This window comes from Lissotriton vulgaris, chromosome 1_1 (assembly GCF_964263255.1).
Source record: "Lissotriton vulgaris chromosome 1_1, aLisVul1.2, whole genome shotgun sequence".
Lineage (NCBI taxonomy): Eukaryota > Metazoa > Chordata > Amphibia > Caudata > Salamandridae > Lissotriton > Lissotriton vulgaris.
Window position 1 is genome coordinate 1,490,558,785 of NC_141685.1, and position 24,701 is coordinate 1,490,583,485.

Genomic DNA, 24,701 nt, shown 5'->3' on the forward strand with positions numbered 1-24,701 from the left:
GGACAGTGGCGAGGGTGTGGTCCTTTGTGGAGGTTGGTTTTGGCGGAGAGGGGGTCTTTGGTGAGGGAGAGGATCATCTGGGTGTCATCAACATAGGAGATGCTGTTGGGGTCGTGCAGTCGGGCGACATGGGCAGGAAGTGACATGTAGCTGGTTTCCTTCCCAGTGAAAGAATTGGCTTGGTAGTTTGGTTTGCCCTGTTCCCATGATACACTGGGCCAGGGACAGACTAATTTGCAAATAGCCAGGTTCTGAGCTGGGATGGTGCAGTGAGCTAAAAAACGGTGTTGGATTAAGCCCTAAAATCTCTTGACTGGGTGAGAGTATTCTGCTTAATTCAGAAACTCTGTCCATCACCATCCCCTGTTGTGTAATTATGTAGATGTTGAACAGCGTTAGGCTGAGGGATGAGCCCTAGGGTACGCTGCAGATGATCTCGGTGGCTTTGGAGCGGAAGGGGTGGGGGGACGCTCTGTGTTCTGCCGGAGAGGAAGGAGGAGGTCCAGTCCAGGGCTTTCTCTTGGATCCCGGCGTCGCCGAGGCGTGTTCGTAGCGTGCGGTGGCAGACCGCGTCGAAGGCGGCTGACCGGTCCAGGAGGATGGGGGCCGCGGTTTCTCGGTTGTCTAGCAGGGTCCTGATGTCGTCGGTGGCGGTGATGAGGGCAGTTTCGGTGCTGTGGTTGCTGCGGAACCTGGACTGGGATGGGTCCAGGATGCTGTTCTCCTCGAGGAATCTGGTCAGTGGTTTGTTGACAGCCTTCTCGATGACCTTCGCTGGGAACGGGAGCAGGGAGATGGGTCGGAAGTTGTTGAGGTCCTTGGGGTCCGCCTTGGGTTTCTTGAGTAAGGCGTTGATCTCGGCGTGCTTCCAGCTCTCCGGGAAGGTTGCTGCCTCGAAGGAGATGTGGATGGCTTTCCATAGATGGGGTGCGATGGTGGTGCTGGCTTTGTTGGGTCTGACGGGGATCCGGAGTGGACGGAGTTCATGATCTTGATGGTGGTTATGTTGTTGATGTTGGTCCAGGAGAGCAGGCGGTTGGTGCAGGTGGTGGTAGTGGGGACGGGGGTCTTGGTGGTTGCTGGGGCGGTCACAGCGCTGAAGCTGTCGTGGATGTCTGCGATCTTGAGGTGGAAGAAGGTGGCCAGCGAGTCGCACAGGTCTTGCGGAGGTGGGATGTTGTTGGTGTTGGAGCTGGGGTTGGAGAGTTCCTTCACTATGTTTAAGAGCTCTTTGCTGTTGTGTGCGTTGTTGTCTAGGTGGTCTTTGAAGGAGGCCCACTTGGCGGATCCGATGAGGTGGTTGTGTCTGTGGGTGGCGTTCTTGTGGGCTGTGTAGCTTTCAGGTGTTCGTTCACGGATACAGTTCTACTCTAGCTTTCGGCAGGTTTGCTTGAAGGTCTGGAGATCTTCAAAGGACCAGCTTGCTTTCTTTCTGGTGTGGCTGTTTCTTGGGCGGGGCAAGGGCGTTGGCGCAGTTGTTGATCTACAGTCTGAGGTTGCGGGCGGCGGTGGCGGGGTTGGTCGGGTATGCGGGTGGGCTCCGGGCGAGGGTGGTAGTTAGCTGGTCTTTGCTGACTTTGCTCCAGCAGCGGCAGGGGATCTGTTGAGTGCGGTGGTGCATGGTGGGTTTCCAGAAGGTGAAGTGGATGCAGCGGTGGTCGGTCCAGTGGAGTTAGATGGTGTGGTTGAAGACGACGTGGGGACTGCATGATATCACCTGGTGTGGTGAGCAAAAGAACGATGGATTTGTAACCTTTAGGGGTCACAAGGAGGGAAGGAGCCAACACTGAAGTGCAGTATCTAAGGTTTATTGAAGGTTTCCAGAAGGTTCAAGGAAAGAACAGTTTTTAAAGTCTTTGCAGGAAATATAATCCTTGTGGGAGGTGATATCAGCTTCCTGTCTCGGGCTGGGGTAGTCCTCTCTTCGACCCGTCTCGCCCCGAACCACAAAGAAAAGAAAAGAAAACGTGGCCGTTAGTTAACAGCATGGTGTCTGTTTAAGGCTTGGGAAAAGGGGGTGAGGGTAATACTCGTGAGGAAGGCAGGCGATTGACCACCACCAAAGGCTGGTTGAGCTAAACCGGAATGTGCGGGGTGCTGTGCTCAAAAGATTGCAGTGCCCCAACCAAGTCCCTCCCTCCTCCCTCGATTACTCATCCCCTGCTACTTTGAAACTAAGCAATTTGCGCAATCGATCCCGTACCTGCGGTAGCCACGCGTCGTCCTGCGCGTGGCAGGGCGATGTGTGGGGACGTTGGTCTCCTGACTTCTCCTGGGACAGCACCTCCGGAATGTTTACTCTGTCCTGAGTTCGAATACTGGCTCCCACTTCTTCAGGGGTCGTCACTCCACGGACCGCTCTCCCTTCTCCGGCGTCTTTAGGTCTCCAGCTGGCTCTCACTCCTCCGTCATCCTCTGAGTCAGCTTCTTCAAGGTGGATGGCTTCCCATCGGCTTAGGCTGCTCTCCCTCAACTCGCGCCGCGCCGTCCACATCACCGCGTCTTCCGTGTCCGCCTTTCTTCCCCCTGAGCCAGATTCGGATAGGCTCCCGGACTCCGTCGTCATAGGGGCGGAGTTCCATTGGGAAAGTCATGGCAATCCTTAAAGGGCCCGGACCAGTCCTGCAATCGAGACGGAGAGTCCGTTACGGGGCAGGTCGTGACTCCGTGACACATCCTCCCCCCTGACTTTTCCCGTTCGGGGGAAAGAGGATAACGAGAGAAAAAGTCCGCATTAGTCTGGTTGGAACCCTTTCTATGACGTACTTCGAAGTCCTAGGGCTGTAGTGAAAGGAACCAACGCAAAATGTGATCGTTCCGGCCTTTGTTTTGTTGTAGCCAAGTCAAGGGGGCATGGTCTGTAAACAGCGTGAAATGGCGGCCTTCTAGGTAATACCGGAGTTTTTCAATACTCCATTTCACTGCAAGGCATTCTTTTTCGATTGTTGGGTAGGCCGCTTCTCAAGGGAACTGTTTCCTACTCAGGCATAGGATGGGTCTCTCCCTGCCCTCTGTGTCTAGTTGGGATAATGTAGCCTCTAGCCCAAAACCTGAAGCATCGGTTTGTAAATAGAAGGGTTTTTCGAAATCAGGGGTTACCAAGACTGGGGCTGAGGAACGGACATCCTTGAGAGATTGAAAAGCTGCATGCGCCTGAGAAGGTGGTTTTCTAAAATGTGAGGACGTAGCAGTTTTCTTCAGTAAGTCAGTTAATGGGGCAGAGACTGATGCAAAGTGTGGAATGAATCGGCGGTAGTAGCCGACAAGGCAGAGAAAAGCGCGAAGATCTCTTCTAGTGGTTGGGAAAGTTTGTGACTGAATGGCTTTTACTTTTTCTTGTTGAGGGTATAGTTGACCGTTACCCAGGACGTACCCTAAATACTTAACCCTTGTAAAAGCTATTCGGGACTTCTTGGCGTTGATGTGTAACACCCCCTTTTCCAGGGCCGTTAATATTTGGTTGAGGTGCTGAAGGTGTGTCTCCCAGTGAGGGCTGTGAACAACAATGTCTTCCAAATAAGCGGCTGCGAACTGGGTGTATGGGGCAAGGAGGGTGTCCATAAGACGCTGAAAGGTTACCGGAGCACCATGTAAGCCAAACGGCAGTACAGTAAAGTGAAACAGACCTTCGTGTGTTATGAAGGCCGTTTTTTCCTAATTGTGGGGAGAGAGAAGTACCTGCCAGTAGCCCTTGGTAAGATCAATAGTTGTTATGTATTGAGCCTCACCAAGGCGCTCAATCCACTCATCTACCCTCGGTAAGGGGTACCCATCTTGTTTGGACACCTTGTTGACTGCCCTAATGTTAATACAGAACCTAGTGCTCCATCGGGTTTTGGTACCAGAACGACTGGGGATGACCAGTTACTTTTAGAGGATACTATAATACCTGCGTCCAACATTTTGTTTACCTGTTTTTAGTAACACTCTCCGGGCTTATGGAACCCTGTAGGGTTTCCGTTTTACCGTGACTCCTTCTGGTGTGGGGATGCTATGACTGGCTAATGTCGTTTTGCCTGGTTGATCAGAGAATATAGTCCGATGTCTTAAAAGCAGGTCTAACGGTTCCTTCCTCCTTGGTTCAGGAAGATCAGGATTCAATACTGTTTGGTCTATGGTATGCGGTGGTGTGGTGGCTAGGGACACTGACACAGGTGTTCGAGGAGGGGAACCCAGCCACTTCTTCAAGATGTTGATGTGGTATATCTGGGTTTTAGAAGGAGACAGTTTCAGGGCATAGATGGTTCTTCCAATTTTCCGGGTCACTTGGAAGGGACCCTGCCACTCTTTGCGGAGTTTGTGGGTAGAGGTGGGAAGGAGTATAAGAGCCCAATCACCTACAGAGAGTTCTCTCCATATTTTCCTTCATCGTAGAAGGTTTTCTGTTTTACTTGGGCCTTCTCAAGGGTTTCATATGACAGAGTTCTGAGTTTATGCAACCGGCTCTTCAGCTGTTGAGAGTAATCCAGGAGTTCTTGTGCATCTTGGGCCCTTCCTTTTCCCAACTGTCTCTAGTGATCTCTAATAGCGTACGGGGCTTCCTTCCAAAAAGGAGCTCAAAGAGTGATGCTCCCAGGCTACTCTGATATTGGCTTCTTAGGATGAACAGTGCTAAGGGAAGTAATTGGTCCCATTGTTTCCCGTCTCCTGTTAGCAACGTTTTTAAAGTGTTTTTTAGTAGACCGTTATAGCGTTCGACTAACCCATCGGTTTGTGGGTGGTAGACCGAGGTACGTAGGTGTTTGAGGTTCAAGAGGGCACAGACCTGTTTCATGAGACGAGAAACAAACGGGGTTCCCTGGTCTGATATTTGTTCTTTGGGGAACCCCATTCTAGCGAACAGCTCGATTAACCTTTGGGAAATGGCGTTGGTCGTGGATGCTCTAAGAGGATAACGAGTAGCATAGTCCACGACATCCATTACGTACTGGTATCCCCGATGGGACTTGGGGAGAGGACCTATTATGTCTACGTCAATTCTTTCGAAAGGTTTTCCTATGATAGGAAGCGGGACAAGAGGAACTTTTGGTGGGATGTAGGGATTGCGTTTTTGACAGATTTGGCACTCCTGGCAATATTTCTTTACTTGAGCGTACACTCCAGGCCAATAAAAATGTTGGATGATTGAATGAGTGGTTTTTTCAGCCCCAGAGTGACCTGCCCGTAAGTGTGCATGTGCCTAGAACATGACCTGGTCACGAAAGGTAGTGGGTACAATCAACTGGGGAGTAGCGTTCACATCGCCTAACCTATACAGAAGCCCTTTTTTTTACCACAAAACAAGGGTATTGTAGGTGATTTTGGTCTTTGTTTTCCTTGGCGTTTTGCAAAGCTGGTGTCATAGAGGCATCATTTAACAGGGCAGCACGAAAATTTGTGTTGGTGGCCCAAGGTTCTTCAACCAGGAGGCCATGGTTACTGGCTGCTGGTATACCATACTTTTGCAGGGCTTCTGACATAAGAGTGGGGAAACACTTATTATCGGTCCCAAGGATAAGGGGTTCAGGAAGCTTCGGGAGTACTCCTACCTCACACTGTACCTGTGTACCCACTTCCGTTGTTATATTCACTCTAGCTAGAGGATAGGTGCGTATGTCCCCATGCACACATTTTATTCTAACAGTGCGGTTAAGCAAAACCGAAGAGTCAGACAGGGAATCTTCCCTAACCACTGAATGTCGACACCCTGAATCTAACAGAGCTCGGGTTTTCCTACTGTCTAGTAAAACACTTACGTAAAAGGCTGGGCCTGTTTCTTGAGCGTACAGGATTGCGCGGGGCATATATCCTACTTCCATAAGTTCTTCATCCTTCTCTTTCTTTTTCTGACAGTACCTTGCAATATGCCCCCACTCGCCACACTCGTAACATTGTGGACCGGTTAGAACTGGAGGTTCAGGTTTTATCTGCCGGGGTTTAAAGAGGGGTTCCGTCGGGCTTTTACAAGGTTTCTTGTCGTTTTTTCCTAGTATCTTGCTGTTGTTGGGTTTTTCGTTTTCACAGAAGGTAGGACGGCTTTGAGCACGGGCATATGAATTGGCCATTTCTATGGCATGTTCCAGAGTTAGCCCTGCATGCTGTCTAAGCCACCTTTGAGTACCATAGGGTAGGGCTTCAAGGAATTGTTCAAGATAAATTTTGTTCATTACTTCTTCTATGTTACCATCTTGGGGTTTCAGCCAGCGGTCAGCTGCGTCTTTTAACTTGTAGAATAGTGTTTTAGGGGCATCATTTGGTAGTCCTCTTTCCTGCCGGAATCTTATCCTAAGGCTTTCGTCATCGACTCTGAGTCTGTCCAGGACTATCTGTTTGACATGCCCATATGCTGCTGTCCCATCTTTATTAGCCAATTTGTAAGCTGCCTGCGCTTCCCCCGTTAAAAGGGGAGCTAAATAAAAAGGCCACCTCTCACCTGGACAAGCACTGGCTCTAGCAGCCCTCTCGAAATTCAGAAAGAAGGAAATGGGATCGTCTCCAGCCACATACTTTTGTAAGGGAACCATGGCTCCAGGGGGAGCTGCAGTACGATGTTGACCTAAGGTGGCTAGTAGTTGGGTTTGTCCCTCACCTAGTTTGGTCAGATGGTCAGCCTGTTGTTGTATGGCCGCTGTGGATGCGGCTCTATCATTATCTGCCTGCTCCGTAGACCGTCCAATAGCCCACTCCAGTTTGGACTGTCCTTCACTCATCTGGTTTAATAAGGCCTCCATCTTGTCAGACGGATACTCCTGGCTGGCTCGCCACTCGTAGCCTTTAGGGGTCACAAGGAGGGAAGGAGCCAACACTGAAGTGCAGTATCTAAGGTTTATTGAAGGTTTCCAGAAGGTTCAAGAAAAGAACAGTTTTTAAAGTATTTGCAGGAAATATAATCCTTGTGGGAGGTGATATCCGCTTCCTGTCTCGGGCTGGGGTAGTCCTCTCTTCGGCCCGTCTCGGCCCGAACCACAAACAAAAGAAAAGAAAGCGTGGCCGTTAGTTAACAGCATGGTGTCTGTTTAAGGGTTGGGAAAAGGGGGTGAGGGTAACACTTGTGAGGAAGGCAGGCGATTGACCACCACCAAAGGCTGGTTGAGCTAAATGGAATGTGCGGGGTGCTGTGCTCAAAAGATTGCAGTGCCCCAACCAAGTCCCTCCCTCCTCCCTCGGTTACCCATCCCCTGCTCCTTTAAAAGTAAGCAATTTGCGCAATCGTTTCCGTACCTGCGGTAGCCACACGTCTTCTTGCTCGTGGCTGGGAGATGCGTGGGGACGTTTACCTCCTAGCTTCTCCTGGGACAGCACCTCCGGAGTGTTCACTCTGTCCCGAGTTCGAATACCGGCTCCCACTTCTTCAGGGGACGTCACTCCACGGACCGCTCTCCCTTCACCGGCGTCTTCAGGTCTCCAGCTGGCTCTCACTCCTCCGTCGTCCTCCGAGTCAGCTTCTTCAGGGTGGATGGCTTCCCGTCGGCTTAGGCTGCTCTCCCTCAACTCGCGCTGCGCCGTCCACATCACTGCGTCTTCCGTGTCCGCCTTTCTTCCCCCTGAGCCCGATTCGGATAGGCTCCAGGACTCCGTCGTCATAGGGGCGGAGTTCCATTCGGGAAAGTCATGGCAATCCTTAAAGGGCCCGGACCACTCCTGCAATCGAGACTGAGAGTCCGTTACGGGGCAGGTCGTGACCCCGTGACAGGATTAAACCCAGATCCTATGACTAGGGGTGAATGTTTACATTCTTAAACATTCTGGCCATTATTTCTTATTTTTGCATTTGTTGCGCTAAGTGAGAAGTGTATGCGAAGGCGTGGGCCCCTTGCTCACTGCGCCACTGGATTCAAGGTAGCCTGGCTGATTGGGGGTGATATCCCGAAACTAGTCCCAATATTCTTGTTTCCGGTCCAGGGAGAACCTGGCTTGGCAGTTTGGGCTGGACTGTTCCCATGTGGGACAGGGTCAAGACTGTTTTGCATATGGCTGGGTCCAAACTGGGGTGGTGGTGTGGTGAGCAAAAGAACAATGGATTAACCCCAGCTCCTTATGACTGGCGGTGAATGTTTTCATTGTTCAACATTCCGTCCTTCATTTGGTTGTTTTGCATTTATCACCTGGGGTTTAAACAAGTGTCATGACGTTCTTACTCCTAAGCCTATATTTGCCATGCTCCTATCCCTATCTCTGTTGGACGCTTGTTCTGGGCAGAACACTCCTCTTGCCTAGAGTGTGAAAAGGGCACCCAGCAGAGAACTTTAATATATGGATATAGTTCAGGCAATACAGCTCCACTCTGGAATTTCGTGTCCCCATCTCTCACAGTGGATATTGGTCTTCAGGAATAAAAAATAGAACTTCATCTGAACATAAAACACATAGTCCAGTACACATAATTAGTTATTACATTTATTGACATTCAAGGGTATGTACCTTTTAGTTATTTTGATTATCAGGATCTGGTATAACTAATTTTAAGTTAGAGACTTAGAAAGTCTGTGGCTAGTTCATTCAGCATGCTTTGGTATGTAGAACACTCAGTTTTTCCCATGTCCAGTGTAACTTGGTCAGTCAGTCATGCTTTTCTCTTTGCAGTCTGGTAATTCTAGCCCTACGTTTGTAAATTGAAGGTGAGCGTGGAGTCTTGTTTAAGCTATAGGATGCTAAACACAACAAGACTGAATGGACTAGCCATAATAGAGAATCGGGGCTCTGCTGGTTGCACTACTGCACACAAGACCAATTCGAAATCCCTATAAATTGTAAGCAATAGACATTTTATTAATGTAGTTGCTTTTGGTCCTAGAATGTTACATGGGAGAACTCTTTAAGAGAGTTCACTGCTACATGATGGCTACTGCCCAGCAGGCACCCTACCAAGAGCCTGACATTTAGCTCACAGTTTCATAATAAAACATAACATCAGTCAATGTCCATTTGGCTGCTGGTGTGGCAAAGCTTTCCAAATACCTATTTGAAAAGGGTAGTAAGTTACTATGATTTTAGGATGTTTCTGATTTGTAGTGCCTTAGTCTGTGGAAAATTACTATTCTCTGTAATTAGCAACAGTACAGTGACATGCGTGCTAGCATAGCTTGTCACAGTGTTACACAGAAGATATAGGTTAAATATAAGCTCACTGCAAACATGAACTGCCACAAACAAGCAGGCTGAAAATTTAGCAGCTGTGGAAAAAAATCCTTGTTCCAGGAATTATACGGCTACATGGCTTCAAGATGCCTGCTGACTCACAAAAATTGCACCTCAGAGCAACATGAAATAGAAGACTCCCTGGCCACCAGAAATTAGTGCCCAGCAAATGACAAGCTTTGGAGTGATAAAGTGAAATCCGTTTCAAATTGTTAAATGCACATGTTCAAGAGTTGAAGCGCATTGGGCTTGATATTGGGAATCACACCTGAGAGGCACACTTCCACTAACATTTATCCTTCTTTCAGCCAATTTGTTTACAGGCTGTAAAAATGTATGATATATACTTTTAAATAAAAAATGATGCATTCTGATATCAATATGTATCAGTCAGTGAATCTACCATAAGGCAGTATCTGGATACACGAGTTTACTGTGTTGTTCACAGAGCATTGGTAATATCAGAGGAATTCAAAAGTCCGGATTAGTGAGTGCAGTGATTACAAAGAAAAGGCAGTCACACAGATGAATAAGGGATAGCTGGGATGGCCATTAGATGCTCTTGAAGGGCTTAGTGCACATTACGTAATACACAAGATTCTTACTGCATATAGCACGTTATCTAGGTGAGGCAGTTCAGGCAGTGGTTGGAATCCTCATCCAATGAGTGCAGTGCGGGTGCAGTCTTTTCAGTAAGGTTTTGTGGTGTGTCATGTAAAATACAAATGGTTCATTCATATAAGTATGCCAGACCTTTAGCAGTCCACTAAACTACATTAGTTCTCTGGATACTTATTTCATTTTATGACGGGTGGGAAAAATAATGACTCGAAGTTAAAGATGTTCTGTTCATCTAAGAATGTTTGGAGTTGTTTTTTTACTACTGTTGAGACTGAGAAAGATCCCCTGCTTGGCACAAGGGAGAGTGTGCCGAAATCACGAAATCATAATAGCAAGCTGCAGCTTTTGACCCCTGCCGCAGCACACACAACCATCATGTTGTACTTTTGTGAAACGGATTGAGACCTCGAACAGAGCTCTTTCATCTATAGGTCGCACTTTGTGTGCCCTTTTTACTGAGCACAACTACCATCAGCTTACTGGGTTGAGGTGGGTTTATAGTGGCAAGGCAGGTCTCTTTTTTTCACCTGCCCATGCCATAGAAAGTCACTTACTGGCATCTCCCACAATTTCTTTTTAAAGTGGTCTGTCAGTACCCTGTAACCATTTCCTTTGCCCATCCATATAGTACATGCATGTTGCATGTATGTGTACTGGCTAGCGAGTCTAGAGAGTCCTTCTTTGACATAGGTGGCTACATTCAGATGGTGCATAAGATGGCGGCTTGGAGAAGCACACCCGACAGCAGATGCAAATTGCAGGGCTCGCCCCAGTACATTTTAGAGATCCTTTGTAGTGGTTCAGACTGAGACGTGTTAAGGAGAGGAGAGAGAGAGGGCCCCCTTTGAAGCTAGAGAGTTTCCTACTGCCCATATCATAGCTCGTTCTCAGGACGGGCTACTCCTGCAGCTTAACCATTCTTCAGTAGTGATGCTTCCCTTGCTTTTATGCTGCTGTGTTGGGTTTCTTCTGTGTACAGACTCCCGCCTCCATCCCACCTTCCTCCTCACACCTAGAGACAAAGACTGTGGTTGAACCAGTGTGAGAGGAATAAGCAGAAGGGCAGAACTGCTCAGAACTGGTTTCAGACTTTAGTTACTGATCTACACAACTCTTGTCTGCCACTTTAGTATAAACTTGGGGAGAGTCTTCCAGCCAGTGTGCCTAAAGTTGTCTACAGGATTCTAGTGCCTCTACATAGGTGGCAGAAGAACTATTTGGTTGGGGTCTAAACCTCCAAGTCCCCTTGCTGCCAAATTCCCTTGTCAGGCTCAGTACCCGAATTCTGGGATCTTTGCTTTATACTACTGGAAAATACTTTCTAAACTCTGCTTTGAGGAACCAAGCTGACTAGTTGCTCAGGAGGGACATTGGATGTGCCCTTGCATGAGGAAACTATTTCTCAGAAGTGGAGATGGGGACAAGCTGAAGACATCTGCTACGCACCAGGAAGGCATATGCACTGCTCTGCAAATGTGAAGCCTGGAAGTTGCTGAGAAGCTACTGCAGGGTGACCACAAGATGTACCCCCACATTAACGAAGGGTACCTGAGAACTCCAGCCCAAGTTCACCCTACAAGATCTGAGCCTTGCAAATCCATGAGACATTTGTAAAAATCAGACTGCATTCCACAGTCTTTAGTAAGAACCAAGTCAAAGTGCTAAAGGAGATCCACATTAACAGAGAGGCTAGCGCCAGGAGCCAAGTACTTCAAAGGTGTGGGCACCTACTTGATTGGATGGCACATTGTGTGTTGGACTGGAGAAAGATTCATAAGCTGCAAGATTCACTGAAGATCAAGCACTGCAACCCCACAGCCAGTCACCTCTTCTACTGGTTCTGCCTTCACTCATCTGCAGCTGCGCCATAAACACCTAAAGAACATCAGCTAGTCTGGCCATTATGTGGTCCCTGCCTTCTATATGCCTGGGGCCTGACCGATGACAACCCAAATGGAGTGTGGTCTCCCTGAGGCGTTCTACCTACGCAGGCACACTCTGCACCACAAACATTACATCACCGAAAAGGTACTGTACACTACAAGGGAGGTCCTGTGGCATGTCAAGGGTTACTGGACTAAGATTGTCTCAATCGGTGTCGTTTATCACTGAGGTCTTGGGACTGAACCATAGTTTTCAACCTAAAACTGAGCACCAAGTACAAACACTGAGGAGTGCATAGATCTTTTAAGTGGCCTGTGAATAAGGAAGGAAGGAGTTTGGAGGAAATGCAATAGTGATCCTGGACACAAATAATACTGGATGCCGCCCTTAGGGCACAGTCTGTGTGTAGCATCCTCCCTCCTCTTTCCCAATACGAGCCTTTACTCCTTGGCTAGGCTCAAGGAACTAATGGTAGTTTGGAAACCACTTATGGTCAAGGGGATTGATGCATCTGAGAGACACCCGGTCTCACTGAGAGTAGACTGTGAGGACAGGAAACATGTCTTCTTACTATGTGATGCTGCCTGCTCAATTCTGCATAATCTCTTGGGGGTGGGGGAGGGGCAAATGCTTTAGGAGGGAAAATCACCCTGCCTGATGACTCTGACCTCAATGTTTGGAGTGCCATCCCATGGAAGTTGTGTTGATTGTCTCTTTTGGGCGAGGGTCTCCTGATTGTTAGCGGTTTACATTGCCCTTATTCGTCCATGCTGTGTGTCACTGTTAATCTCTCCCTTTCCCCACTAGGCTTCTTTAAGCTCTTGAGTGTGAAGTCTGAGGTACTGCTTTTGAATTTTCACTGTGCTGATTATTTTTGTGATTACTATACTTGTGGAAAGGAGATGCACTCTGTGGCATTTACATGTTTTCTGCTTTTTATACTGATAAAGTAGAATTATAATAAATACAAATGAGTTTAAGTGTAAGTGGATGAAGACACTGTGACCAAAATGCTAATTTGACCAGAGATGTACAGTATGTGAAAGCATAGAGCCTGTTTGCAGGTTCTGCAATGTGTAGCCTGGTGTCTATCGTACAGTCCACGTTGTGCTAGGAAGGGAAGAGATCAGCAAAGCACAGTTTAAAGTCTGCACAGCACAGTATGCTGTACCTGTGAATATTACGTGGGTTTTGGGGGGGCGGGGGGGGGGGGGGGGGGGCGAGATGAAGTGCTTCGGCTATGCATTGAGCAATTATAAAGGTGCAGTACGTGATAGAGGGTATGAACATGGATGAGAGTTTTCAGAGCATTGTCCATTATTCAAGGTGTGTAGGGCATGTCTAAGGATGTGCAGTATTGTTGAGGGGATGCAGAGTTGGTTGATGAAGTGGTCATTGTATCAGATGGTATTGAGAGTGTGAGTGAGGATAGGTTATAGTGGTTCAGATTGTGCAAATGTAACATGTACTGCAGGAAACATGATTGCAGTCTTACTTGAGAATAAATTACTTCGTAGCAATTTCCATTTGAAACCAGTGTACAATTGTTCAGCATTATAAGACTTTTGACTACAAAATGAATTGAAAGTATTTCTCTGTTTTAATTTAGCTAATTAAGCTGTCAAAATCAGTGGTTTGCCCTTATTGAGAATTGTCTAGAGTTCTGTTCACTGTCATTAGAGACCCCTGTTTGAACCGGTCTTTTTTCAATTCTTTTTCCAGAGCCATTCCCCTTGGCTTCATAGTTCCAAACCAGGGTTGGAAAAAGTGAGTGCAATTGTATGGGAAGGCAATGACTGTAAGAAAGCGGATATGTCAGTCCTTGAAATCAGTGGAATGATAATGAACAGAGTAAGTTGGCCTGTGCCAGGAGCTTCTCCATTTGCATTTAATCTCTTGAATCAAAATGTGTTTTATAAATGAGCATTCGTCCTTTTTTAATTTACAGACTAATTTATGATGCTGAATGTCTTTTTGTAGACCTAAAGAAACTGTTTTGCTTTTTGTGCTATATGAAAACTTACCCATCATGTTTTTTTTTGCATCATTAGTAGAGATTCATAGAGAGGATACACATTGCTACTTCTTTTCCTAACATGGCCTGCATCGTATTTCACTTCCTGAAATTCTCTGCTTCGAATTTGAATATTACATGGTTGTCTAACATTATTTAGTGTCTTAAAATTACTCACACTTTCCCACAGTGAGACGTAGACGTATTCATTCTGCGTCAGTAGAATAAATGAAACATGTAGTAGATTATTAGTTGTGATCTGCAAAGCAGTTCCATCTCAAACATAGTTTTACAGACAATTTACAAATAATATAATAACCTCAAGGGACACACGCCTGAATAGAAAGTCATTACGTGTCATTGATACATAACAGATAGACTGCTTTGCCCTCACCAAACCACTATGGACATAATAATTTAAATATTATTTTTATGAAGTGGAGCGCCTATTTTAAACCACCCCCCTCGATAGACCTGATAGACTTTTAGCTATACAACTGATTTATTTCTTGAAGTATTGGTCTTTTACCAATGAAGCGAACTGTTAGGCACAGGGCTTGCCTGCAAGGGCCTCCCCTGCGCCACGATCCATTAACAAAAAATACAACTTTCAGTAGTGAAATGACTCTGGTGAAAAAGTTTAAATAAAACCTATTAAAGAAAATTACAAATTTAAAAGGGAATAGATTTTTTTACTGTTGTCTTCATAACTCAAAGTATATTAACATTTGTTGAATTTCATGTTTTATTTCATGTATTACTTTTCTTTCCCCTTCTAGGTGAACAGCTATACACCCGGAATCGGATATCAGATTTTTGGAAACGTGATCACCTGTATTTTAGGTTTAACTCCATTTGTCTTCAGGTTATCTGAATCTAAAGACTTTGAACAACTAAGTACACTCCCTGCTACAGAAATCTACTTTATTGCACTGGGTTCAAGCTCTGACAATCTGGTCATTTCCATGGTTCTGATTAGTTTTGTGGTCCGTATATCCCTTGTATGGGTTTTCTTTTTTCTGCTTTGTGTCGCAGAACGAACGTACAAACAGGTCAGTGGCATTGCCGGCTATACAATACTTCTAATTATACGATATTTATCCTATGCATTTTTGATAACATATACTTTATGTGAATTTTTATATTTTTGGACTGGAAGTATTCTAGTAGTTACAAACATCCCCAGTGTTGTATAGATAATCACCCTCCATCTACTCATGCACATAGCCTCCTTTCTTTAGCTTGAGTGTGATGTAATTACTTTGTAGTTGTATTAAAGAGATATTGAATCTCTTTCCCACAATCTCAAAACACTTACATTTGGAGCTCCAGTTGCCTTCATTGTATTGCTCCATATTTGCAAAGACCACAGTCAGAGTCCCAACAAAATAGCAGTTAAAGCATTTTGAAAACTTAGTTATATTATGGGCAGTTTATTTTACTCAAGGAAATAGTAATTATCTTGATACTCCAAGAGAAAGTATTTCATGACACTGTTTCTAATTCAGATCGTTTTGCCTGTGTCATTAATTTTCTATGGTATTACTCCTCATTTTGTGCTCTGAACCATTGAGGTGATAGTGGAAGCAGGCCTTCTTCCTCCTATTCACACGTCTTCTAGTTCTAAAGCTTGACAATATATTGATTAGATAGCACATTTGTGTATGTTATGACCTAGACCCACTAACGCTTCCAACCAGTTGGTCAGATTTACATTCTCTGCTTATTCTTTTGTAGAGATTACTTTTTGCCAAACTGTTTGGTCACCTGACATCAGCTCGACGAGCCAGAAAATCCGAGGTTCCTCATTTCCGTCTGAAGAAAGTACAAAATATCAAAATGTGGCTTTCTCTACGGTCGTATCTCAAGGTAAAGTGTTTTACACTACTGTGTTGAATAATAGAAGAAAAACTTTTGCTATGAATTTACCACATTCAAAATCAGGTAGACGCCTCATACTTAAAATGAGCTAACATCTGAACCTATTACACCCTGGTTTTCTGTCCTATGTGTTGGTCACCAGCTGCAGTTGTGCATGCAAAATGCAGAATAACTGTCTTTTGTGCTCCTGAGAAATTCCCTCAGCCCAAACATAACTAACTGTTCTTTAATGGTGTTCTTTTCAGTTCAATTAGGTTTTATAAACCTTTTCATAAAAATGTCACATTATTACTCTCGCACTGGCTAGTTCATGCTAGCCCCACCAGCTAATATGCAACTTCTGATGGTTCCTCATAAATGTAAATGTAAATGTAAATGTATGAAGCTTATATAGCGCATGACTTACCCTGGGGCATCTCCGCGCTTGCTTAGGGAACCCGTCCTGGTATTCCCCTGTGAGATAACCCTGGCAGGGTATCCACAAGGTGAAAGCCAGGCATCCCACCACGAGGGGCCGATGTGGAGATTAAGCAAGCTATTGCCCAGAGTCGCAGAGTGTGAACCCGTGAGTCGAGAAGGCACCGGAGCGAGAATTATCGAGTCTGTGGAATTATTGAGCCCAAGACCCGCCGAGGTGGGGAATTGAACCCTGGTCCAGGGCCGAACTCAAGCTCCAGGTCTGCCGCCTCTAACCCCTGAGCCACACTTCTCCACCGCTCCAGTTCCTATGAAACAGTAATTTGGTTTCATTTCTGCCCAATCATGTCTGGATTGGAAATGGTGTTAGTGTTTGGAGTGGACTGAAAACTGGAAAGTAAAAGGAAGGGAAAAAAATTAAGCAGTCATTTCGATGGGGCAGAAGTTCTGGTGTGGCCCAGATTTCGTCTCCAGAAAATTAATGGACGAAGTTCAATCTTCTCTGTAGTTGACCTAAGACCCAAATCGAGCCTCAGCGGTATTAAGGGAGTGCTGACTGGTACGCACAGCGTTTGCCTGATAAATCTATTCTCAACCATTTGCAGGTGTTTCATGTTTTTATGGCCTCATAGCTCTACGCCATAAAGTGCAACTGCTAATGCCTGGTACGCAGACCCCACTTTGCTCTTCTAATCCTAATCTTTTTTTAGCAGCATGTTATGTCCAGTCTAGCTTCTCATCAAGTGTAATCCCTAGATAATCAAAGTGACGCCCCTGTTCTTTAAGGACACCATCTAAAGTAAGTTTTGAGCGTGTTGAAGGATAAAGAGTAAAAACCATACATTTCGTTTTCCTAATGTTAGTTTCCAACACCCTCGAATTACAGAATTTGTTGAAACCATAGGGTATTTTCGACAACCCCATGGAAGTCTTTGACAACAAAAGAGTGTTGTTAGCGAACATGAGGACCGGGACCCTCATGCCTTCTAAACGACGGGCATCATTTTCACAGCTATTTAAACAAGCATTGGCATAGCCAATAGGTTCTGCCTTTGGGGCCTTGTAAGTGTTTAGCCAGAGCTATTGGCTTTGCTAAAGTGTCTAAGCTATGTTTTAGAGTAGCGTAGGCATTTTTTGTTACCTTATCTATAATTAAGATGATATTATGTGTTCGAGGCATCTGGGCTGCTGAATTCATATCTGTGCACAGATCGCCGCCTAGTGTTGGGTCCGGATGATTGCACATTGTTGTCCTGGAAGAGTCTTCGAAGTATCTCGAGATAGGTGGCTCCTCCCTCGGACTACAGTGCGCATGGGCATCCTCTTTATCCTTAGATTGTTTTTTTCCGCCATTGGGTTCGGATGCATTTTCCTGTACTCCAAGTTTGGAATCGAAATAAACTTCTCTAAAAGGCCAAAAAGACTTTGGATTTGTCTGTATTGTTTTCGATCGGTACCGAAAAGCTTTCTTCACAATCTACTTGCACTCCGGTCGTCGAATCGGGCCCTTGGGCCTTCTCGACGCCACGCGGACCGATGGTCGATGGAACGAAGTCCATTCAAATATTGCCCAAAGTGCAACTCAAAGTTCCCGCATACAGATAAACATCCTGTATGCAACAAATGTCTATCACCAGATCATAATGAAGACGATTGCCTAGCTTGTGCCCAGTTCCGGTCCAAAAAGACGATCCGGAATCGGCGGGCGGCGAGGCAAGAGATGCAGAGGTCGGCACTGGAGCCCGAGAATATCTTCGATGACGAAGAAGAACTAGTAGACGTCGAAGACTCTGATCAAGAAGAGGATCAAAACTCCGAGCACGACTCTAAATACTATATCGACGAGGAAGAACAAATCGTCAAGGCCGAGGAATATGACCAAGACATCGTAGCTGTCGAAGACGACTCCGATGACAACGGGGGGCCAACCGTGAGTACAACGCCCCACACAGACACTACACCAATATTAGAGACTCAGGTCGAGGCATCGCCAACAGGCCTTAGCCAAGATCAAAACAATGATTCTATAGTCCCGCAATACAACCCGGCTAAGAATATACAAAAAGAGCCTTCTGAAACATGTAATCTAAGACCGGTTCAACCGAAAGTCATCGACACGACAGTCTTCGGTCCGAACGTCGTCAAACCGAAGGTGATAAACACAAAGGGCGCAGAGCCGAAGGCCAGCGTTCCATATAAACCTTCGAAACCAAGGGCCGTCGACTCGAACAAATCCAGTTCGACAGCCGAAAAGGGGCAAAAATGTGTCTACGAAAGCAAAGGGGCTACGCCCAAGGCGGTCGTCGAGCCGAAAACGAAACCGAAAGTAGACCAACCAAGAACGCCCCTGCTGAAGACTTTTCTACTATTCCACTCAAAAAGAAAAGACTGTGCAACCTCTCCTATTTTTTTTTTCGAGCCTATCTCTCCAGCTATGCCTACTACTCCACATGCACCATACTCACCTACACCTTCTGACTACGAGCCAGATGTAGATCAGGACACAGATGCTAATTTTGGATTTCCACAAAACCCAGATGTAGACCCCAACTCACAACCATGGGGGGATGACCCAGACCCTGATGAGGCTCAACCCATTATAGACACACCTGCATACCCAGCTAAGCCATCACCTACAGAAGACACGGTGGCATTCAACTCATTAATAGATAGAGCAGCGCTCTACCATAATGTAGAAATGCAGGCAGATCCTATAGAGGAAGATTTTCTGTTTGATACTCTTGCAACATCAGAAAAGAGTGTTAAAACACTTCCCATTGTAAATGGGGTCCTAAAGCACGCAAATGACATATTCAAAGACACTGCTAGGGCACGTGTCATCAACTCTAGAATTGAGAAAGTATAGGGCTGCACCATTAGACCCCACTTACATCAGGGGACAACTGCCTCTAGACTCACTGTTGGTCTCCAAAGCACGAAAGCGTGCAAATTCCCAAACTACAGGAGAGGCTCCTCCTCCAGATAAGGAGTCAAAGATTTTCGAAGCATCAGGCAAGAGAGTAGCTGCTCAAGCAGCAAACTCATGGAGAATTGCCAATACTCAAGCCTTGTTGGCTAGATATGAGAGGGCGTACTATGACAGTTTAGAACCACTTCTCCAACACTTACCTGAGCCTTTTAAACAGCAGGCCGATGAACTTGTACAGGAGGGAAAGTTCATTACCAATGCCTCTATTAAGTGTGCTCTAGACGCGGCAGACACAGCTGCCAGATCTATCAACACAAGCGTACTGCTTAGGAGACGCGCATGGCTACGCATATTTGGATTTAAGACTGAGGTCCAGAACGCAATTCTTAACCAGCCAATCAATCCAGATTTTTTGTTTGGTCCAGCAGTTGACTCAATTCTGGGCAAAATGAAAAAGGACACTGAGACTGCAAAGTCAATGGGGGCTTTCAGTCCCAACAACACAGAGGCTCCTTTCGTCGCTCCAACTACAGAGGAGGTGCGCGAGGTAACACATCGCAGCAATCCTCCACATACAAAAGTAATACACAATCCACATACAATAAAAAACAAATCGTGGTGGATACTGAGGAAATAATAACAAGGCCAGAGGTCGTGGAGGCAATACCAATAGATCCTCCACTAATACCAAACGGTGCCTTCTTGGCACTACCCCCAGACCATACAACACCGGTTGGGGGAAGGCTACAACAGTTCCTACCAGTCTGGCTAAACATCACTACAGACAAGTGGGTCAGGCAAATTATCCAACATGGCTATTGCCTAGAACTTACATCCATACCACCCGTACACCGTCCAGTGTCAAAGGAACATATAACATTATTGCAGCAAGAGGTCATCAATATGCTGCAAAAGGGGGCCATAGAACCAGTCCCATTAAAACATAAAGGAACAGGAGTATACTCACTATACTTCCTCATTCCCAAAAAGGACGGGTCTCTCTGACCAATATTGGACCTCAGGCCCCTCAACCAGTACATTTTATCAGAACATTTTCACATGCTCACTCTTCAACAAGTCTTACCACTGCTGCGGCAGGGAGACTTCCTAGCAACTCTAGACCTCAAAGACGCATACTTTCATATACCAATACACCCTGCTCACAGAAAGTATCTCAGGTTTACAATTCAAGGACAACACTACCAGTTCAAAGTCCTACCATTCGGTGTAACAACAGCTCCACAGGTGTTCACAAGATGCCTAGCAACAGTGGCGGCGCATCTCAAGAGACAATACATTCATGTGTACCCATATTTGGACGATTGGCTAATACAAGCGCCATCGGCCCAACAATGTGCCAGCCACATGTCAAAGACCATTCATCTCCTGCACAGTCTAGGTTTCTCGCTGAACTGCCCAAAGTCACACCTACAACCCTCCCAACGTACAACAGTACCTGGGAGCTACAGTAGATACACTAGCAGCAAAGGCATATCCAAACACAGCACGGATCAACGGAATGCAGACGTTAATCCAAAGGTTCAAACCACAACACATTACCAGCTCGAGTGTTTATGCAACTAATAGGCATGATGGCCTCGTGCATATTTATAGTCCCTCATGCCAGACTACACATGCGTCCGCTACAATAGTGCCTAGCAAGGCAGTGGAACCAGGCTCAGGGACAATTAAAAGACCTAGTGTTGGTGACCAGTCAGGCATAAAACTCTCTGCATTGGTGGAATCCACAAAACCTTTGCAAAGGACGACTGTTCCAGGAGCCTGTCCCACAAATAGTGTTGACGGCGGACGCATCCCTGCTAGGCTGGGGAGCCCATGTCCTGCATTACACAGTCCAGGGTCTATGGACTATACAAAAGAAAAAGATGCACATCAACCCACTAGAGTTGACGGCGGTCTTTCTAGCACTAAAGGCGTTCAAGAAACACTTACGCAACAAGACTGTGTTGATCTGGACGGACATGACAGCTATGCATTATATTCAGAAACAGGGAGGAACACATTCCCCACAACTATCGCACCTAGCTCAAAGTGTGTGGAAATGGGCCATTCAAAGGAACATGTTTCTCATGGCAGAACACCTCCCAGGCAAGGACAATCAAATAGCCGACCTGCTCCGCAGGCACAGTCAACAGATGCACGAATGGGAGATTCATCCCAATGTGCTCCAACCATTCTTCCGGCAGTGGGGACAACCGGAGATAGATCTGTTCGCCACAAGCGAAAGCGCAAAATGCCAGTACTTTGCCGCCAGGTTCCCACATCCGCAGTCGCAGGGCAATGCGATATGGATGAACTGGTCAGGCAAATTTGCGTACGCTTTTCCCCCAGCTCCATTAATACCGCTAGTGGCACGCAAAATGCGCCAACATTCACTGAGGCTAATCCTAGTTGCTCCCACATGGGCGAGGCAACAGTGGTGCCTCATCAAAGACTGCTTTATAGGAAAGACAGGAGGGAACCCATAGACCACGTTGGGATGGGTGTATCATGTAAACAAAAAAACAATTCCCAACAGGTATTATTTAAAAGACGGTTTCAATGGAGTATGCCACAGGCATTACTGAGAACAGAAAACAAGGAGTCAAAAAGGTTTTGAAAGAGGGGTGGTATTATTCACCAAGGACAAAGGGGCATTCAATATGCATTTACAGTTAAGACAGCACTGTAAAGATTAGATCTTGTGACAACCCAGTGGCACTTGGTGCAAGGTGCTATATACAGTTTTAAGTGAAGTAAAAAGTGCAAGTGCTTTTTAAAAACAGCATAAGTGGCGCATAGATGAAAGTATATACATCAATTAAAGCTTCAATTACAAAACAAGTTACAATCACTTGGAAAAACAATTATTTTCTGGTAAGAGCTTTAAATGCGATATGCGTCATATGATTCAGGCTGTGTGGTCGACGGTGTTTCGATCCCCTTGGGTCGGGATCGTCATCAGGACGGGGTTGTCGATGAGTACAGTGAAGAAGCCAAGCAAGGATGCGTGGCTGGCGGCACACGGCGGTTATTAAGGCCAGTTGCTGGTAGTGGTTCGTCCTAGGACTGCTCACGTAGTTGGGCAGCGTCTGAAGGAAGGAAGGGCACAGAAGGCAGGAGCTCATCTGGCGTGGCTGTTCGGCAATGATTGCCGCCAGCCACGCATCCTTGCTTGGCTTCTTCACTGTACTCATCGACAACCCCGTCCTGATGACGATCCCGACCCAAGGGGATCGAAACGCCGTCGACCACACAGCCTGAATCATATGACGCATATCGCATTTAAAGCTCTTACCAGAAAATAATTGTTTTTCCAAGTGATTGTAACTTGTTTTGTAATTGAAGCTTTAATTGATGTATATACTTTCATCTATGCGCCACTTATGCTGTTTTTAAAAAGCACTTGCACTTTTTACTTCACTTAAAACTGTATATAGCACCTTGCACCAAGTGCCACTGGGTTGTCACAAGATCTAATCTTTACAGTGCTGTCTTAACTGTAAATGCATATTGAATGCCCCTTTGTCCTTGGTGAATAATACCACCCCTCTTTCAAAACCTTTTTGACTCCTTGTTTTCTGTTCTCAGTAATGCCTGTGGCATACTCAATTGAAACCGTCTTTTAAATAATACCTGTTGGGAATTGTTTTTTTGTTTTCATCAAAGACTGCGACTCACACCCACTCTTCTAACTCAGAGCCATGGAGAAATCCAACACCAGATCCACAACAGCTGAACCTAATGATCTGGCTCCTGAAATCCTAGAATTGGATACCTGAACCTGCCTCCAGACTGTGTGAATGTTATCAAAGAGGCAAAAGACCCACTACCAGGGCATGTTATGCAGCAAAGTGGAATCGTTTCGTCATTTACTGCAGTAACAACAATATAAACCCATTAGATGCTTCTACACAGAACATCATTTGCTATTTCTTGCACCTACAACGTTGCAATTTAGCCTATTCATCCATCAGGATACATTTAGCTGCGTTAGCAGCATATCTCCAAAACAGGCAACACCTTTCACTGTTTAGAGTGCCAGCAATTAACCCCTTCGCTGCTCATGACGAGCTCAGCTTGTCATGCAGTACACTGGTCGTGTGCTCATGACGAGCTGAGCTCGTCATGAACAATGGGAATGCTGGAGTAACAGCACTGCAGGGGAATTCCCTTAGCACTGATGTGGTTAAAGCATTTATGGAGGGATTTAAATGAGTAATTCCCCCAAGACACCCACCTTCACCAGTCTGGATTCTAAACATCGTTTTAACCAGACTTATTGTACCACCTTTTGAACCACTACACTCATGCGAACTTCAATTTCTTACTTGGAAGGTGGCTTTCCTTATTGCCCTTACTTCACTTAGAAGAGTTAGTGAGCTGCAAGCCCCAACTATTCAAGAGCCATTCATTCAAGTACATGCAAATAGAGTAGTTCTCAGAACAAACCCTAAATTCATGCCAAAAGTGGTACCACATTTTCATATAAATCAAACAATAGACCTGCCAGTGTTTTTTCAAAATCCACAGACAGTTGCCGAAAGGGCCTTGCATACTCTAGATGTCAAAAGAGCTATGCTATACTATATAGATAGAACTAAGGCATTTCGAAAGACAAAACAGTTGTTGCTTTCTCACCACAACACAAAGGCAACCCTATTTCTAAATCAGATGGGTCGTTAAGTGCATTCAGATATATTACTTAAAGGCAAAACGCACCTTAACAGTTCCCCCTAGGGCGCATTCTACACGCAAACTAGGGGCATCCATGGCTTTCCTAGGAAATATTCCTTTACACAAAATTTGCAGAGCAGCCACATGGTCAACCATACATACATTTACCAAACACTATTGTGTAGATGTACATTCGAAACAGCAAGCAGCTGTAGGACAGGCTGTTCTCAAAACTCTTTTTCAGACTGCTGCAGCTGGCACGGGCAACCACCGCTAAGGGAGATACTGCTATACATTCTATGCACAGATATGAATTCAGCAGCCCACATGCCTCGAACGGAATTTGCTACTTACCAGTATGCATCTGTTCTTGGCATGTAGGGCTGCTGACATTCATATCGCCCACCCGCCTCCCCGGTGCCTGTCGCAGCTGTAGCATTCACTCTTTACATGGACAGCTCTTACTATACTATACTCCATCTCTGCCACAATGGTGAAAAACAATCTGAGGATGCCCATGCGCACTGTAGTCCGAGGGAGGAGCCACCTATCTCGTGATACTTCGAAGACTCTTCCAGGACAACAATGTGCAATCATCCGGACCCAACACTAGGCGGCGATCTATGCACAGATATGAATGTCAGCAGCCCTACATGCCAAGAACAGATGCATACTGGTAAGTAGCATATTCCATAACTGAACGACTTTTTCCTGTAATCTGTTTCAGAATGCTTGTTTCTAGTCCAGGAAGGACCTTGCCTGGCAGTTCGGGCTGGACTGTTCCCCTTTAGGAGCAGGGTCAAGACTGATTTGCATATGGCTGGGTCCAAACTAGGGTGCAGAGATGCGGAGACATCTGAGAATGTTAAATAATAACAATGTAGGTGGTAAAGGGTGGCCAAAGCTTCCCGATATGTGTGCACTTGGGTTCTCCTATCCCCCACTTCGAAGGTCACCCAGAGGTGAAAGAGCCTGTTATAAGTGACCACCAGGCATCACAATCCTTCAGTCTGAAATTAACGTGCCCTGCAGCATGTGCTGTAAAACATGTGCGGGACAAGAAGCATCTGAATACAGTGCTTGCTACAGTGATAAACAAGAAATGCTTTATATGTATTTACAAAAAAGGGAAAATAGCTTGTGCATGATGTCTGCAGTGCC

The 24,701-nt window shown here is 45.9% G+C and overlaps 1 protein-coding gene across 6 annotated transcripts in view; it reads left to right on the plus strand.

Moving 5' to 3' along the window:
• Window positions 1-24,701, plus strand: part of PHTF2 (putative homeodomain transcription factor 2) — a 589,432-nt gene that overhangs the window by 432,990 nt on the left and 131,741 nt on the right. For all 6 annotated transcript variants that reach the window (XM_086967374.1, XM_086967375.1, XM_086967378.1 and 3 more), the window contains 3 exons: window positions 13,345-13,473; window positions 14,416-14,688; window positions 15,374-15,505. In XM_086967374.1, the coding sequence (XP_086823500.1) occupies window positions 13,345-13,473; window positions 14,416-14,688; window positions 15,374-15,505 (534 nt within the window). The remainder of the gene's footprint in view (window positions 1-13,344; window positions 13,474-14,415; window positions 14,689-15,373; window positions 15,506-24,701) is intronic.